This window comes from Rhopilema esculentum, chromosome 10, assembly GCF_057945365.1.
Source record: "Rhopilema esculentum isolate cy_ngs chromosome 10, ASM5794536v1, whole genome shotgun sequence".
NCBI lineage: Eukaryota > Metazoa > Cnidaria > Scyphozoa > Rhizostomeae > Rhizostomatidae > Rhopilema > Rhopilema esculentum.
In genome coordinates this window covers 9,465,203-9,479,538 of record NC_142824.1, presented here as the reverse complement: position 1 = coordinate 9,479,538, position 14,336 = coordinate 9,465,203, and the positions used below count along the sequence as shown (strand labels likewise).

At 35.9% G+C, this 14,336-nt stretch overlaps 1 protein-coding gene across 1 annotated transcript in view; it reads left to right on the top strand.

The window, feature by feature from the left end:
* The window catches only part of LOC135691700 (ribosomal oxygenase 1), a 39,218-nt gene that overhangs the window by 5,457 nt on the left and 19,425 nt on the right, over positions 1 to 14,336 (top strand). The window contains exons 4-16 of the mRNA XM_065209657.2: positions 620 to 733; positions 1,622 to 1,728; positions 2,054 to 2,161; positions 2,550 to 2,584; positions 2,896 to 3,074; positions 3,973 to 4,077; positions 4,326 to 4,418; positions 4,844 to 4,892; positions 5,582 to 5,699; positions 6,087 to 6,186; positions 7,731 to 7,817; positions 8,388 to 9,707; positions 10,807 to 12,301. Of these exons, the coding sequence (XP_065065729.2) occupies positions 620 to 733; positions 1,622 to 1,728; positions 2,054 to 2,161; positions 2,550 to 2,584; positions 2,896 to 3,074; positions 3,973 to 4,077; positions 4,326 to 4,418; positions 4,844 to 4,892; positions 5,582 to 5,699; positions 6,087 to 6,186; positions 7,731 to 7,817; positions 8,388 to 8,465 (1,173 nt within the window). The 3' untranslated portion in view covers positions 8,466 to 9,707; positions 10,807 to 12,301. The remainder of the gene's footprint in view (positions 1 to 619; positions 734 to 1,621; positions 1,729 to 2,053; positions 2,162 to 2,549; positions 2,585 to 2,895; positions 3,075 to 3,972; positions 4,078 to 4,325; positions 4,419 to 4,843; positions 4,893 to 5,581; positions 5,700 to 6,086; positions 6,187 to 7,730; positions 7,818 to 8,387; positions 9,708 to 10,806; positions 12,302 to 14,336) is intronic.

The following is a 14,336-nucleotide window of genomic DNA, read 5'->3' as shown; positions in this document are numbered from 1 at the left end:
TATTTCGGTATTTTGTATTTTGTTCATTATATATCAGTTTGCAAAGAAGCAAATAAATGGTTGAAAAATGAAAATTATTTTTGAAAGCAGCTAATTTATGTAAAGAAGATAGAAATTTGTTGAATCTTGTAAAGAGGATGCAAATGCCATAGATACAATAGTAACAGTCAAGGATGAAGGAAAAAATTGCTAACCAAATATGTTGGCTAGGAAAACACTTTTCCCACTCCAGGTCCTGACATTCGCAAGAAGACATGTAACTAATTTCTCCATTCTTTTTTCGATTTTTAAGACAGACAAAGAATTTGTAAGACAGATAATTATCTGGTTTTTCTTTTTTTTATTTGGCTAGTGAATTTTATCTTTGGTATTGTATCCTTGATAATTAATAACCTTTCACACATTCAATACATGATATTTCTAAGATAACATTATGTTGCCAAAACTAAAAGCAGAAAACAAGAATAGCGACAGTTCTGATCAGTAGACAATCGCAATTAAGTGGTGTGATTGTAAATCCATGCAAATCCAAGAAATTTCAGGTTCACTTTTCATCATTCTAGGTTTGCTGTTTTGCAGATTTTCGTATTATTTTTTCACCAAATTTCTTTATTCACAGAAAGAAGTAAAATATGGTGTAAATCTTGATATAACAAAGTACACAAATGGAAGAAGAGAAACTTTGAACCCTGAAGGAAGAGCTCATCCACCAACTGTATGGGATTTTTATGAGGTGATTTATTTTATTTATCTGATTGATATGCTGTCTACAGTGGCGGACACTTGGGGGCGAGGGCACAATGGTCTTTTGTTCTAAAACAATGAGAAATGTGACGTCATTTTATTAAAGCAATAGGCTTGCCCCCCCCCCCCAATATTTGATCAAGTGTCCGCCCCTGGCTGTCTAGTCTGTCAGCAATTAAAGCTATTACGTAGTTGATATTTATATGATATTGATCTTTTATGATTTTACGGAGAAGGCTTAACACAGCCTATTCTTTGACAAGTGTGAAGAAATCTATGGTTGAAATGGAGTCCTAACATGCACCAAATTACTTTAACCAAGCATATTAACTTATGATCAATGCTGCTCACACCATAGTACAAGAAATAATTTCTGTGAAAGTAGATTCCAGTCCCTATATTAATCTCAGTCTAAACAATGGTTTGTCTAAAAAGCTCAGCTACCAAAAAAAATTTTGATGGTGAGTGGTTGAGATTTCTGTGAGATGGTGAATGTGCACAAAGAATTTCTTTCCAATGGAAAGAGACTATACCCGACAGTCCCTTGGCAGCTCATATTTAGCTGCTTACAGGCAAGTTGAAATAATATTAAATGCTGATTTGACTTTACTCTTGTCACCAGATTTTTACATTTACTTTAACACTTCAAAACTTGTCTGTGAAACTTTCTGCTAATATTTTCATCCAGAAAAATTTCTGGGAACTACATTCCCAGGTTCCGATACTTTTTCCACCTCTGTAGGTGCCAGTGATTGTTTAACATCTTATTAACATTTTTAGATATTTGCAAGTCTATAATGTCATTGTTATCAATTAAAGTCTATTATTTGCTATGTCTAGTGGTATTCAAACCATAGTCATTTTTTTAAATATGCAGAAAGGGTGTTCAATACGAATGTTGAATCCGCAAGCATTTTCAAAGTCAGTTTGGAGGTTGACTTCGATATTGCAAAGCTATTTTGGTGCATTTGTTGGAGCCAACATGTAAGTGCTGACCTTATAATTTAACAAAGTATTGCTCTTTTGTGCTTCTCGTATTTCTATAAAAAATTACTTTCCTAGACTTAGGAGGAGAGGGATCATCTTTTGAAACTTCAATTATCGATGCGTCCAATGTTTGCTGGTTGCTGTGTTTTTTAATCGCTTGTATTTTAACGAGTTGATTTTTATAACCCAAGAAAATTTATTTTCATTTAACACCTGATTGTCATTGGAAACATTTCCGCTATTTTGTGCCAAAATTCAAGTCTCTATTATGTTATTTTAAACGTAGGGTTGAATCTAGTCTTATTTTCGAATTTTTTTCAAGGTATTTGACGCCACCAGGTAGCCAGGGCTTTGCGCCACATTTTGATGACATTGAAGCTTTTGTTATTCAGCTGGAAGGTAAAAAACAATGGCGACTTTATTCACCAAGGTCAGTTTTATAAAGCAATCTTTAGATGGATTCTTGTCTTATGTCAACAATTCAATTAAATCAATCCAAACTAATTTTTCCTGCAAGCTTAATCATTTTTGTAAATAAGCAGCTTTATCATATCACAGTACCTAAGATAGGAATGATAGTGAAGATAGCTATTTTAAAGGCTGTTTTCCTAGTTTTTATAAATATTATAAATATATTTAAGGAATTGAGTTCTGACTTAATGATCCCTTCCAGGATGCAATAAACTGTCTCGTATAGTAAACGTGACATCTGGCCTCCTTAATCATGCTTAACATATTGCCGTGGCTTCTCGCTATAATTACAAACTTTTTGGCCCCCTTCAAAGTTCATTGTATTAGTGCATTTTTTCTTCCCTTAGAAATGTTGCTGAGGTGCTGCCTCGTTATTCCAGTGGTATGAACTTTAGAATTTCAGCAATTTATTGATTAACATATTTTTACTGCATTTATGAAGAGATAAAAATAGCGGATTGCTGTCGCCTCCTCGTTACAGTTGAGCTGTAGCCTCCCGGGAGGAGACTCAGTGAAATCTGGAGAATTCAAAGTGCCAGTAGCTTGAACTTTTGTTAACTGGAACTGCTTCTGCATACCTTGAGCCGTCCTCAAAACCTGATTTATACACAAAACATTCTTTTAGATTGGTCTTGTTCACTGTAGAGAAAGTTTTTTGGAACCTGTTATATTAATCTGCTTCTTTTCTTACAGAAAATTTGTCAGAGGAATCTGTAGGAGAACCAATATTGGATAAAACTCTTGAGCCAGGAGATTGCCTGTATTTTCCACGTGGTTATATCCATCAAGCAACAACTCTCGAAGACACACATTCACTGCATATAACACTATCAGTCTACCAGCAGAACACGTGGGGTGATTTCCTAGAGAAAGTGAGTTTCGATACAAAATAGTTTGTCGCAAAACAGGATCTAATTTAAGAGAATTTGATAAACAAACTAGGCATTCTAGGCTAGGAATTCAATCACATGGCTCTAGTACTTAAATAGGATCGCTCATCAGGTCCTGACACTTGCAAATGCTAATGGTTATGAATACAAATACCTGCATCAATTGATAGTAGATTTTGCCATGATCAGAACTGTAAAAGACAGTAACGGTGATGTCAGCATCACTTTGTCGCCAAGTCAAACCTTCAGTAATGAGGTCCCGTTTCAGTACGAGTTGTTACACATGGCTAATCAATTACATTGATATTGAGTACAAACTACATATTTATATTAAATTGTGCAAGGATGACTCAGTGGTCAGGGTTGCAGAATATAGATCCAAAGTTACCTGGTTCAAGTCACTGACATGACTGAACATTCACTTTAAGTGAGGGGTATAGCCAGCTCTCTGCAATTCCAGGCATGGGAATCATGAGGTATGAATGCATTAAGAAGAAGGACCAGGAGACTGCATGACAAGCAGAGCTTCTCGGTGGTCTTAAACCTACCTTTGGATGCTAGGTAGTAACCAAAACAATTATGTTAAATAAGAGTGCCAAACGATAAGTAGTTTTCTAGAGATTGTTTGGGAAAATTATTCAAGCTCTAGAAATTATGGCAAAGAGGTGAAGGTCTTTAGAGCGTGATCCGGTGTGACCAACAGGGAAACACTTTAGAAACAGCTTTGTATGGGAATGAAAGAAACACAATGGTTCAAACGAATAATCATTTAGCTGCTAGAGCTATAAGGAAAAACTCCAGATGATCTGAAGAATTCTCTAGTATTAGCTTTATATTATTGCTTACTGTTGAAGATGTAAGCCGATCTTCTGTTTTGTAGCTTCTGCCCCGAGCCCTTCAAGTTGCCATGGAGGAGGATACCGAGTTTCGCAAGGGCTTACCGATTGGTTATTTGGACCATGTTGGTGTGTGTAATTCTGAAAAGGTGAGATTATATGAAGAACTTTGCTGCAATCATTTATAAAGCCGGTGTACCATCATCGCCAACCATCATTCCTGTCTTTGAATTCAGCATGACCATCGCCAATCATCATTCTCGTCCTTAAAACCAACATGACCATCGCCAGTCATCATTCTCGTCTTTGAAATCATGATCATCAATCATCGTCTTCATCGCTGGCAATCACCATTATTGTTGACATAATCAGAATCATAATTTGCTTTTCTTTGTAGATATCGTTTGAGCGCAGTGAATTTCTCAAAAGAGTCCAGCAGTTGGTGATGAAGCTCTCAACATTTGCGCCGATTGACGTAACCGCAGATGAGGTACTGTCCTCCTTCAATTGGATATGGTTTAAGACATCTTGTTTCCTATAATCAATTTTTAATTTGCACGATAGGAGTGATACCCCTTCATGTTGTGGAAAGCAAAGTACAATGAATAACAGGGTCGCTTTGTTTTTTGACACCAATTTCATGCGTTGTCCCATCTCAAACCCCTAAGTACAGTTGTTTGAATAGAAAGCGAGGTAGAGCAAATTTGACCCTCACTGATTTGAATTTTCGATTGATTTTTCACCCATTCTTGTTTACGGAGCATGAAATTATAAATACCTTTGTTACTTAGGATAGGTCAATGTGTCGTTTGCAAACGGGGAACTGGGCTCTCTAATTCGTTGGTCTCCGGTTGATTAAATTTTTAAAGTAGCATCCTCCGTATCAACTGTTTTCTTTTTATAAAACTTCTGCAGATGGCTGTTGATTCGCTTCAAGATAAACTACCTCCTGTTCTTACCAAAGGTATTCATTTTTTTAAATTGTTTGTGTCTTAACCTTGTTTAGCTGCTGAAGGTATAAACGTATTAGCATTGAAAGCTAATTTTTTTACTTTCGGTGTTGGCTATTCAACCTCATTTCATTTTGTTTTCCTCCTTGTCTTTCTAGCTCCTAATTTTTTAATTAAGTTCCAAATTCATGTATTTTATATCATCTATTGAGTCTTATTATCAAAGCACTAACATTTATTAAGATTGCTCTTGAATTTAGGGTCTGTTGTACTCCACAGAGTCAGACGAAAATTTCTACCTTCGTATACCTTCATGATATGTCACTGTTTTAGCCATATGTGTCACCAACCCCGTCATAAAAAGTCGATTTATTTTCTCAATATCTTTTAAGCAGCTTTCACTTTCAGTGAAAAAATTTTATCTATTCTCAACATTTGAAAGGGGGGGGGGGGGGGGAGAAAAGTATTTTTCAAAAAAGACGCTCTCAGCTTTGCTCGATTGTTCCAAAAATTCTGATAAGGATTATAGATAGTGTATTCGCCAGATATTAGCGTTAATGGTACTTCTATATTTTTGAGGATGTAAAGCGTGTTTTAATGTGATTTTAAAGATGCAAACTGCTACCTGGGTACGGCATTTCCGATCTTTTCATTAGTACATCTTTTGCATGAAACATTACTATTTCACTATATGGTACTTTAGATGAGTTAATGTGCAGCATCCATGGCAGTGGTGCATTCTGGGATAACAACCATGTTCGTGGAGTGTCACTCCTCCACCCAGACAGCGAATTTCGTTTAATACGACCAGACATTGCTAGGTAAGTAAGTCTCAAAATTCATTGCCTATTCAATGCTTAAACTACTGCGATGGCCCCTGGCTACCAATTTCACCATCGCCTTCTCCCCCTTTGTTTTTGTTTGATTTTCGAAATTTCAGCATTGTCCAATCAAATCCTATCAGATAGTTTCAAGGTTAACTCTGTTACCAATTTTTTTCTTTGGGAGAGAAGGAGTGCAATGCCGGCTCCTTTTATTAGTAAATGTTAATTCGCCAAGAGAGCACTTAAGCTACAAAAGAGTATAAAGCACTTTAGCCGGAAATGTAGGTGCAATTGAAGAGGTTGAATAATTGATCCTCACCCCCAGTTCATTTCACTTCATACTCAACTTTGTTTCAAAAACAACACAGGAAATTTGTATCACAGGCTAGTTGGCGACGAAGATGGAGGAATAATTCATCACTCGATGGAAAACTCAAGGAGTTATCATGAATTCCCAGCCCAAACAATCAAAATATCAAAACAGGTATTTTTTCCTTGCATTCTTCTATTCTACCCACACTGCTAGGCACACGTAAGGTAGACTCGATTTGCACATATAACTTAGAAATTGACAAGTTCGCCATAATAATAGTAATGATAATTAAAATGTTGATATTGGGTAGCTGTGTACAATTAAAGACTAGTAGGCATCTGTTAAAACTCTTCAAATATTGAAGACCTACAAAGTTCTATATCATCAAATTGTGACAAAATTTCAAACATACATATAAATTAAAATTTGATAAGATTTTCTATTGAAATCTTATCTCTTGCTCAGAATGTATTTTTTAATTATTCGATGTGAAAAGTTACACACAAATCACATAAACTTTACTTAACTAAACTACTTTACAAGGACGGCCAGGAGGAGAAGTGTATCACGACTGCCTCTATGGCACTAGACATACACGTAGAACGATTTTATGAATAAATAAATACAAGGGAAATAAAGAGGACATTTAAAGGTTTTTGTTCTTGAATTATTCGAACCGTTTAAAGGCCTAGATATACTCCAGTGTTGCCGTAAGAATTTTTGCATTTAAATCGAATGATAGCTGCCAGGGTGGCTTTGAACAACTCTTTATTTGAAAGATTTATCAAACCGTGAGGAAACAATATTGCATTTTAACTGTCAAGAAGATCACGTCTATTTGCATCATAAGTATGGTAAAGCAGAAAACAGTGCTGTGTCCTCAACACCATTATTCGTTGGGCATAAGAGGTTCAAAGTATCCCGGGAATTATGATTGGGTTTACTAAAATTTAGCTTACTGAATCGTGCCCATAGCTGTGTTAGGATAGATACGATAGGGATAGACTAACTTTGGAAGTGGGCGGATAATTGAGAGTAATTTTTTAAAATATTTACAGAGCTTGGTAGTCTAATCTCGGGGTCGAGCCTTTCCCATTCCCATAAGCAGTTTGGTTGGAAACCTAATTTGGATCCTAGCGTTCTTGCACCTATTTGCCCAACTGTAGCGCGCCTGCGATCTGAAGTCAGATTGTTGACTATTTTATAGAAAAGGATGAGGTGTCTGCTCCGTCGTCGTCAATGATTTCCATCCAAGCTCAGAATGTTGCCGTTTTGAAGAAAATACGTCCAATAAGCATTCCCCAGGGAAATCTTACGTAGGCAGAGAATCTTGATCCTGGTTTCTGGCAGTGTCATTTTATCTGATAATAGTTATATGAGAAACTGCAGTGTAAATTTGAACATTTCTTTCCAAAAAGTTTCAAAATTAATATCAGTATCTTTATAAGATGGCTATTCGTAGTGGTTGAAGTAACAAGTGTATTTTGCATCCGTTCATTGATAAGCAGTGTTGATTAAATGATTATCTTGAAGTATATTTTGATTTGTTTTTATTCAAGCTAAGATAATATCCTTAATACCTTTAATAATTTCCGAAAATCCAATATTGAAACTGTATGATAAATGTAGACACAGACGAAGCTTTTCTGATTCTTTGTTATTTGAAAGATCAATTGTCTTTGTATTTGTGAACTTTTAAAATCACTTTTTCTCAGGAACTTGATGCCGCCGAGTACGTCATCAACAGCTATCCGACTTATATTAAAGTCGAGGATGTACCTTTGAGAAAGTCCAAGGAAAAGGTAATCCTGTCGCCAGTTGCATTTAATTTAAAATTTGTTGTTGATCTTAAATGCTGTTAGATATCGAGAGTAAGAATGTTCTCTAATCTCGTGAAAGGGTTCTCGAAACCAAAGATTTATGATTTCAAATGTTTATAATTTCAAAAATAGAATGATAGACGTTTGTTCTTGGTCATAGATGACATAAGCCTCTTGTTTACTTCCGCCGCACACTTAATACGTCACAAAAAACAAAAATCGCAGCTACTTGCGGTCAAAATTGCCGATGTGCGCCTGCCTTAAATGGGAGTAAATGTGCCCCCAACCAAGTTAGCAATTTCCCAGTAGGGTTTTCAATGTACATTCAAAAATAAGATAGTGCTTTCGAAGATAAGTAAATTTTTCCAGTTTGCATTTGAAATAACCTATAGTTAAGAATTTAATTCATCTTAAACGTTGACTTTGAAAGACCATATCAAAGTAGGCAGCTTACAAGCCTGTGATTATAGTTCTTTCAGCATTCTATCAAAAATAATAAAATTTGTTGCAACCTAGTGTGATATTTTCTTATAATTCGCAATTTGATTTTAGCTCCAGTTTGTCAAGCGACTTTATGACAGTGGAATTCTGAGAACAAAGACACCTTTGGTACAGGATTCAGTTGTCTGAATCTATTTATGTTCGACATTTCAACTAGCGGTTTTTTGAACGCATTTGGCCATGATAGAGGGCAAAAATAAAGTATTATAGACGGGAAAAGATCGCAAATATTGCTTTTTTCTGCAGATATTTTGTATTGTTCTCCAAATGCATATTGGGGTATGCAAATGTAAAAAAGGGATATGTTTTCAGGAGAGAAATAGAATTTTGTGAAAAATTCAGAGGCAGGCATAAATTAAAACATACAAGCTAGAGAAATGAGCTCTTTCCGCTTTTAGCTTCCCGGGTACCTTTCAACAAGCTGCAACTTTTTCTACATACAGAAAGTATAGTGATCAGATAATAAAGATGATATAAGAAATAATTAAATTCATTAAGATGTCAGCCAGTTTTATTCCTTTTGTAAATTGGTCTGTTTTGTATTTGATATGGTAACAATTGAAATCCTAAATTATTGCTGACTTCATCCATTTGAAGATTTGATTTAACAAGTATTTCTTAAGCTCTTACGGGTGTCTTATTTTTTGTGTTATTCTCCCAGTTTCTCTGTTTGTGAGATTGAGAACCTTTAGGACATTGGGACTGGTTCAATATACAGTTCGTTTATGTGTATCAAAAGGATACTGGATAATTTGTCATTTTTTCAAAGAAAAACTGGCAGGTATTGCCAGAAAAAACTTAAGGCAATATTCATAAGTTTCCTGTAACCATTATTCTAAAATGTTAAAACTGTTCAAGGATTTAAGAATGGGTTGTGTAAAGCTGTCATATTATGTAAATTTTGATTGCAGGAATGTTCGATAGTACTTATGTGGTTGTGATTGTACACGGTAGATTGACTATAAGCGACGACGACTTTATGTATAAATTCTAGGGAGTCGTTCCACGCCATTTTCACGCCATATCTGTAGGAAGAAAAACAGGAAAATTTCACATATTGGATAGAACAGAACCAACTCTTTCCATTATTTTTCTTACCTCTTTGGCAATTTTTTGCGTTCTCAATGAGCCGACATTCTCTTCCCAGAGCCGTAGAAAGAATCGAATTTTCACACTGTTTCGTTGTTTCAAACAAATAAAACTACCTGAAACCACAATTCAAAACCGTGAAAACAGAATAGCATTTTGCACAGTTTGCTTTGATTTTCCCGCCATGGTGCCTCGTTTTCATTTTCCAGCAGCCATATTGCATAACGCCTCAGAAAAGGATATTATCTTGCAGTGATCTTCACAGTGAAGGATATCAAATTGGTAAGTCGTCCAAATATATTTCTTTTCTTGTCTTTTTTAATCTTGAGTTAATTTGAAATATGCTACCGCGATATCAGCGTACACCATCCAGTCCGTGACACGTGAGTTGATACGCTGGATTATTGTTAATAATAATAATAATACACATCTGAACACCAGAATGGCTACTTTCCTATATGCAATGGAAGATATGGGCATGCGATTTGGTAGAAAGCCAAAAATTGTTGAAAAGTATTTATTCTCGATTTATGCTAGTTTTCGATAATCTTGGTTCTTGCCTATAGTGCTAGAGGGGCTGAGCCCCCCTTGTTAATGCGCCAAAACATAAAAATTTTCTACTTTGCTATTGTTTTAGCAATATTATGTGCAAGGTGCCACCTTTTTATCTTGATAGCCCTACACCATTGGCTCTTGCCTCAGATACTATCCCTACATGAGATGTATGTGCCCTTTATCCATAAAGTTAAAACTGGCACTGCAACTGTAAAAAAAGAAAAAGGCTTTTTAGTCAATTGGTCTTTTAATAAGAAAGCAACACAAACAGGCAATGCCCAAGGTCAGCACAGCATGGGGCGAATCAAGATCCTGCAAACTTAGTCTTTTCCTTTGCCCTTCAAATGTTGAAGTAAATGACTTGAATCACAACTAGTAATTACAATAATGTCAATTTTAAAATAATTTGAAAAAATGCAGAACTTTTATCACCAGCTTATTTCTAAAAAACAGTGGGAGAGTTCAAATGGTTTGTTAGAATGGTTTGTTTGGAGATTTGCAAGGGACCTGAGAATTTTTTCAAATTAGTAAAAGTTTGAAATACATGAGTAATATTTAGGCAGAGTTGACTGTAATACTTAATCTATTTTTGTTACTCTAATTATTTAGTTATAATACTGTCTATATTTTATGCCTTTAAAAAAATTTGAGGTTGACAGATCTTACAAAAACAACAGTAAATAAAAGCCTGAAAGGAGGGTGTTTTGAACGACCCTAGAAATCTGCCTCTGCATTTATCAGAAATTTTTTTTTAAATTATAAAATTTGTATCTTCTGTGTGGATTTTTAACAGCATATGTTACACATAAAATATATTTCATAATAGGAAGAAGACTTTCTGAGTGGATTTAAGATGACTTTTCAATCTTCTGAATCAGAAAATGAAATGAATTGGATGAGTCTAACCTTCAGTGAACTTGGCTTCTATGATACATATGGAAACAGAGAGTCTGAAAAATTGAACAAAAAGTCACTTCAATGCCTATATTCAGATTCAGATGTTACCAAAACCACTATTCCATCAATATGTCAAGGCTCCCCCCTTCTGAAAGCGAGCTCAATTACTTATTCTAGGCCTAAAAAAAGTGACAATAGTGTGGTTGCAATGAAGACCTTTCAGTCTGGCTCGTGGTCTAAACAGCATAACAGATCTTCTGACAATGGTAGAATGATTAGATTCTTGTCATCTCCAGCAGCAAAGGTAAAGACAGGTATTGACAAACTGTATTCATTGACTTCTAGGCCCTCCTGGCACAGTGTTACCAAAAACCAATCAGCCGGCGATGATTGCAACCTTTTTCAAAAGGGCCTGTCCAACCAGATTGCCAATCAAAATAGAGTCTTGATTGATTCCTCGTCAAAAAAGAAGAAAAAGCAAAGCAATATGAAAAGTTCTCAATCTAGATTTTGCTCAAACTGCATTATTGGCTTTATTGTCATCTGCTTTTGCCCAATTTTTATTGGAATCATATGCTCTCTTTTGTTTGACTTAAATGAAGGAGAGAACAAAATTGATTTTCAGAGTATGTCCCAGGAAATTGAAAATAGCCTTCAGTACCAATTGATTGGACAACATTTGGTAATTGATGCTATTAAAGGCGATTTCAAATTGTCACTAGTTAATAGCAGTGTCAAAAGTGCCATTTTACTGCTAGTAGGACCATCAGGCAGTGGCAAAAGCTTTACAAGAAAGATCTTGGAAGGTGCTTTTCATGAGCATGGCTTCAAAATTGTGCAAAGATTTAATGATCCATCTCCTGTGAATCTAGGCTTGTGTGAGTCTTCTCCATTCCTTGAAGAAAACAACAACATATTATTTGTCTTTGAGGATGCAGACAGGGAACTCTTAGAAGTTATGGATGTTGCATATAGAGTTACAGCCTCTACACTTGTTTCTAAATGTAATAAAGTAATCATCATCATTGTTACCTCAGTATACGGAGATGAAACAAAAAGATTCATGTCTGAGAGATGTTTATTTGGAGAGCAAAGGCTTAGAATTGATTCTGGAAACTTACTTAGCCATTTGTCTTTGACTGTAAATGAGTTAGCCCTAACTGACAACCAAGAGAAAAACAGCAAAATCATACCTTTATTATATTTGCCATTAGATAAGGAGCATCTCAGAATATGTATACAAAGACAGCTTTCAAAGCGCAACATTGTAGAAGAGGAATGGGAACATATAACTAGAAAAGTTCTAGCCCAAATGGATTTCTATCCTGACTGTGAAATGATGTTTTCCGAATCTGGATGTAAATTGGTGTCTTCAAGAATTGATTATGTCCTTGGAAATGATAACTGACATTGCACCTCTGCAAGTAGGTTTTTGCTCATATTTTATGTTGAGATATGTTCATTAACTTTGAATTGCATTAATTATTTGTTCAGGATTTGCAGGCTTTCTACAGAATTTTGAAAACCTGGGAAATAAAAACATATTTTTTAGAAAAGTTCTTTGGAAACCTAAAAAAGTTTGGGGAAACCCGAAAAGTCAGAAACGTTGTCCGAGTTAGCAAAAGTAAGGAAAATTTGTCAAGAGTTTGTTTCACAACCTAATTTGGGCACTTGGGAAATCTGTTTCTTACTGCCTAGCTATAATGTATTTGATAAGCTTGCTACTGCACTTTTTGTAGGCATTTCTTTTGCTTTTATTGATTGCGTATGGATGCAAAAAAAGTCCCTGTCCCCAGTTGTCTGCTTTTTTGAGACCTTCGTTGGCCAATGAACTATCTACAATTTGTACCTCAAGCCAAAGAATGACTGGGAAAAGTCATGTTATTATTCAAAATCAGATATTCTGCATGAACCCTGTTTTTTGTTTTATTAAGTATGCTGCCAATAGCCATGCTGCATTCGTATAAGAAGACAGTGTTTGCCTTTATTTACTTACAGTGCTAAGAGGGCTCGCCCTTTCACTAACTAAGACAGGTGCCCCAATGCTAGGTTGACTCGGAAGTTTGTGGCCACCAACTTTTTGGCCACAGAAAGATTCCTTTTCGTCACAAAGACAATGTTTACCAAACTCTTCAAAACTAGAAATTATCTGCAGTGCCTGGATGTCATATTGGAAGTTTGATTATTCAAGATATGCAAAATGAAATAAAATTAAAAACTTTAGGATGATCAAAAACTTTTGGATATTTACATTCTGGAAAATATTTTTGATAATGCGTGTTGCTTTTCTATGCAATATGATATAATAAAATAAACATATGAGGCAAATAAAGTTCAGTCAAAATGCATTTCTTTCTGGTCTGTTTTCCACAAAGAGTTTCTTGTTGTTCCCAATGCGGTTTAGGTAGTATTGCGCAAAGTTAAACCGAATCAGCGCTTAAATCCCTTTTTTAAACCTCCCCTGCTACGGATAGAACTCCGCTCATTGTGATGCAAGAATACTATCATACTTTATCTCAGTCGCACGCTAAATGATTTTGCATCGATGGCAGTTACGAATTGAAATAAAATATTTAGCAAGAGAATAAGCGAATTTTTTCGCACACTTTTCGATATTCGCTAGTCCTACTTTTTATATTGCCTATTGATTCTGTCTACGTAGGACGCACAACCCAAAGATTGGGGGCAGGATAAAACAACATGTTCCTTCCAACATAATAAACAAAACTGCCCCGCAAAGAGAACAGCCTCCTTGATCTTTTAGGTATAGAAACACTGTTAAAACAAGTGATTCTGCCATCGGCCAACATCTTTTAGACAACCCAGATTGTGCAAAACTCTATATAATGACGACATGTTTTGGCAGAGCCGGGTCGTCTTTCCATCTAGCAGTTTTGGGATCGATCTACATACAAACGAAAAAGCCGCCATTGTGTAGACAGAAGGAGTTCGTTTTCTCTCTTAGACTCCAGTGGGTATTTTTCTATAGGCACAAAGCACTGATTGGTCAACTATACCAGTCTTGTGCTTGCGTTTTTCTTATTGGCCTATGTCGATCCACAACTGGGTATATATTTTTCATCGTGTTCTGTCGGACCCTTATTCTAACGTTTTATGCTCTGAGGAGTGTCAGACGAAAAACCTTTTAGCCAATATGTTCAGTGGTGCCTCCAGCCTTGGAAAAATGGCGGGGAGAAGGTGTGTCAGGGACCACGCCCTTTTGTACCACGCTCTTTCCCCCTGATTGAAACATTTTCTTCCGAAGGATTCAACTCTTGTCTCCCAAGAAATCTAGATAACGTACATATCCCCCCCCCCCAAAGTTTTCTCATCAAGTTTAAAAGAATCTCAAGGGTCGACTTTCTGACAAAGTGGGGGGGGGCTTCCCCCCATGTGTTAGTTTTCTGTGTTGCTCTAAATTTTTCAATTTTTTGGGATTTTCTTTTCTTTCAGATCCAG